We start from the raw sequence: 3,834 nt of genomic DNA on the forward strand, positions 1-3,834 counted from the left end.
CCTGTCCCGGGCCGCCTCCCGTCACGGGTACGCGGGTTGTCGCCTGGCCGGCCGGGGTCCTCCCGCTGCAGACGTCCTCGGGTTCCGGCATCTTCCCGCGCGGGAAGGGCTGGTCGGTGTTTAATGCGTCCTGTGGGGGAAACGGAGTGAATTGCATTATTACATCAGCCATATTGCATTAGTCGTAAATTAATTAGGCGGGCAAATGCATTCCGATGCTGCAAAAGGAAGGCCCACAGGACAGTGTAATCCTAAAATCCGTTAACAAAAAAAGACTTTCAACTCATAAAATCTGCCGTACAATGAACTTAATCACTATTATATATCATTCATCAAAATATTGCCGTTGTACGTTAGATCGTCCAAGGCCGGACTTTCAATCCACATCAGAAGTCACCAGAGATTAACGTGTAGAACTCCAGAGGCAGAAGCAAACTGCCACCAAAGAAGAGAAAAATCTATGTTTAAAGAATCATCTTACCGTATCAATGGCAGTCCGGAAGCTGGGTCTGCATCTGGTATGGAAGGGGAGCGGACCGTCCAGAAGACTGCTGGAGAACGCGTGAGCTTTCTGGTCCGTCCACGGGACCGCCTCCATCACGTCCTCAAACGACATGTTCACCAGCCGCTCCGGGGCCGTGATTTTAATGTCGCCGCGACGGCCGTTACTGGAGTAAGGAGAAATAATGAATGAATGAAGACCTTTATTGTACATTTTGCCCCACTGGGCTAAAGACAGGTCACATATTGACAAAGTACATCAATGTTGATAATAAAACGGCTATAGTACACAAGTACTTTCAACTTCCTCTCGCTTTCTGGTAATCTTATAAATGTAGTTGGCTGTATGAGTAGAGCTGGTTTGTTAAAGACTGCAAGGAATATAAATTTCTCTATACTATTCAAATACTTAAATTGGGAGTATTTGCTTGACACAAAATCGACAAGAATGCTTCTTTCGCGGTCATACATGGAACAATCCACAATAAAATGTACCTCGTCTTCTACTTTACCTAAACTACAATATTGGCAGATTCTTTGCTCTAGAGGAGTGCGGTTATGTCTTCCTGATTCAATTCGCAAATTGTGACAACTGATTCTTAGTTTAGTAATGGCAGATCTGAGACGTACATTTGCGATCTTAAAATAATCTTCTTCATTATATGAGTGTTTTAATAATCTGTACGTTCGAAGTTTATTTTTTGAATTAGTAACTTTATTATCGTTGTGGATTTCGGAAAGAAATGTTTGGAAATGAATATCTTTTAAACGCTGACAAATTGCTGAGATAATTTGGGGCGTACTTGAGCCAATTGATTGAACGTTTTGCCAGACGAAAGAATAACCGCATTTCTCTAGACTGTTGCGTACACCAGACGCCCAACACTTGGTACCTGTAGCTTATAATGAAAAATAAAATTATGGCTCTTGGTAGCAAATGTGTGATGATGTTGGCAAATTGGCGCACCAAATTCGTAGTGTGTTTTTAGCACATATTTAGACTGATTAGCTTAAAATAAAAAGCTTGGTGGGCGTCACTCCACAGTCAGGAAAAGAAGGTAGTGTAAAGTGCCTTTCCCAAGGGCACAAAGTCGGAACATGTCACATGGTAAGTATCGAGCCCAGGACCTATTGGTTCCGAGTCCAACGCTCTAAACATTGTGCCAACTGTACTCACTAACAGACCAACTCCCCTGGCATGTTATCCGTCTGTTTAATTTGGCCAATTTGTACTCTTTCCTGGTAGAGGTTAGATGACGGTTAGACACTCATGTAATGAGATACACAAGAAAGCAGTTACTCATGCAACTGGATAGATTTTAGAATTGTCAGACGTTTCCACTTCTCGTTGGTGTCTAACGGAATCTGAACAAGTATTTATCCAACAACTATGTACATGAATTAAAACAAAAGCTCGTTCATCGTTTGTTTTGCACTTACAAGATAAAATGAACTAGAAAGGCCAATATTTGCTTTGGAGCAAATACAGCGATGGGTTCACCACATTTTACGACAAGGCAGGGAAAGAATGAGAAACACAAGGGAAAACAATGATTTACATTGATATAACTATAATATGAAGTAACATACAACTAAAACAACAGTTGGATAGCTATTCCCTACTTTATTGGTTAGGATTTTTAATTGCATAATGCAAACTGTTGATTTTCAAAATAAAAAAAAAACGTTCATGCCCCGCATTCCAATGCTGGAGCAGAAAAGCTTGAAATACCTACCAAAACACTTGAATAAAGACATACTGTCAGTATGGAAATGCTCTGTGCAGGTGTTATTAACAATCACATAAACTATGAAGCCATACATTGAATAAGCTATACATATAATATGATTATCATAACCTTTATTTTTAAAATCATGCCAGTGAGCTAATTGCATGTACAGAGTGAAAGAAAGTAAAGTAAAGCAGTAGAATTTCTGTACTAGCTATGATAGTACTTCATATGATTCGTCCTCATCGTCCTCATTCAATGTGGTCTATCTCTTGCTACTAGTGACTGGTAATACCTCTGTAGATTCTTCACACTGGCAGAGTACCGTACTCCTTCTCTCTTGTCAGCTCAATACTTTTGTGACAACATCAAAGTGATTTTAGTTTGTATGTTGGAAAAATACAAAAGACTAACATTCTAAGTTATTGACATTCTTGAGTAAGAACAATCAGTTTTGGAATGTTAAAAGCAAAACAACGAAAATAAAAAAAAATGTTGTAATTGTTAAAATGCAGAATTGTTAAAATCGTTAAAACTGATAAAATTGTTAAAAATTATAAAATTGTTAAAAATGTTAAATTGCTAAAAGATATTTATGTCCGATGCACTGGGGTTCGAACTTGCAATGCCTGGGATTGCCGCCTTGCGCGTTTCCAACCGAGCTAACTCGGTGCGATACACATCCTAGACCGGGGGGGGGCTAAAAGTGCCCGCGGCAACTTTGATGTCACCTAGCGTCTGAACGGCTAGCCGTGGAACGACCAAACTTGGTGACTTTTCCTAAAATATTGTTGGCAACAATTTTCTATCATTGGAATAAGATAATAATTTTTTGTGTTGCCATGGCAACGGGTTTCTGACAGGCATTTTTTGCTAAATTTAGTACTTTTTGTTTCAACAATAGAATTTTATGGGTTTTATGTCAAGTTACTCATGGTTTCTAATATTAATAACATCCCATATAATTTTATGTAAATTTTATCATTAAATATGCATAATTTATGCTAATTTGATGACGTCATTGGCCAAAATCCAAGATGGCCGACCATATCATTAGAACAGGTATATACGGGTTATTTTCATTAAAATTTCATCAATACTTCCATTTCTTTTTACAAAAAAGGTTTAAATGAAGGTCTTTAGTATGTTTACAATGTATTTTAGGCTTTATCATGAAAAAAAACTATTTTTGAAAATTCAAGATTGATGATCCAAGATGGCGGATATCTTAAATATGCATGACGTCATTTTATGACGTCACCGGTGTTGCTTAGGGCAACATAAGACTTAGTACACACTAATATTCTGTCATAAACACTTTTGGTACAGTTATGTTGTATACCAGGGAGGTTTTCAGGGAAAAACCTATTTAGACGGTTTTGGCCAATAAAATCACATTAATGACGTCATAATGACGTCATATTACGTCATAACGACATAAAAATTGTAGATATGATAAATTTTTACTAGTACACCATTCTCTGAAAATTTGGTGGTCTTACGACATACCGTTCGCGAGTTCTTAGGGGGGGGTCAAAGAAGACCCCCCCGGTCCCCCCGACCTCGTCCAAAAAAACGAACCCGGTCCGTACGGTAGGGTTAA

At 38.6% G+C, this 3,834-nt stretch overlaps 1 protein-coding gene across 1 annotated transcript in view; it reads right to left on the reverse strand.

Annotated features, from left to right (window-relative positions):
* Window position 1: 1 nt before the first annotated feature.
* LOC109467581 (DBH-like monooxygenase protein 1 homolog) overlaps window positions 2-3,834 on the reverse strand; it is a gene marked incomplete at its 3' end in the record, with an annotated part of 18,981 nt that continues 15,148 nt past the window's right edge. The window contains exons 11-12 of the mRNA XM_019765599.1: window positions 482-668; window positions 2-130 (exon numbers count right to left, since the gene is read on the reverse strand). Of these exons, the coding sequence (XP_019621158.1) occupies window positions 2-130; window positions 482-668 (316 nt within the window). The remainder of the gene's footprint in view (window positions 131-481; window positions 669-3,834) is intronic.

Source organism: Branchiostoma belcheri, unplaced genomic scaffold, assembly GCF_001625305.1.
Source record: "Branchiostoma belcheri isolate BF01 breed outbred unplaced genomic scaffold, Haploidv18h27 scaffold182, whole genome shotgun sequence".
NCBI classification, from domain to species: Eukaryota; Metazoa; Chordata; class Leptocardii; order Amphioxiformes; family Branchiostomatidae; genus Branchiostoma; species Branchiostoma belcheri.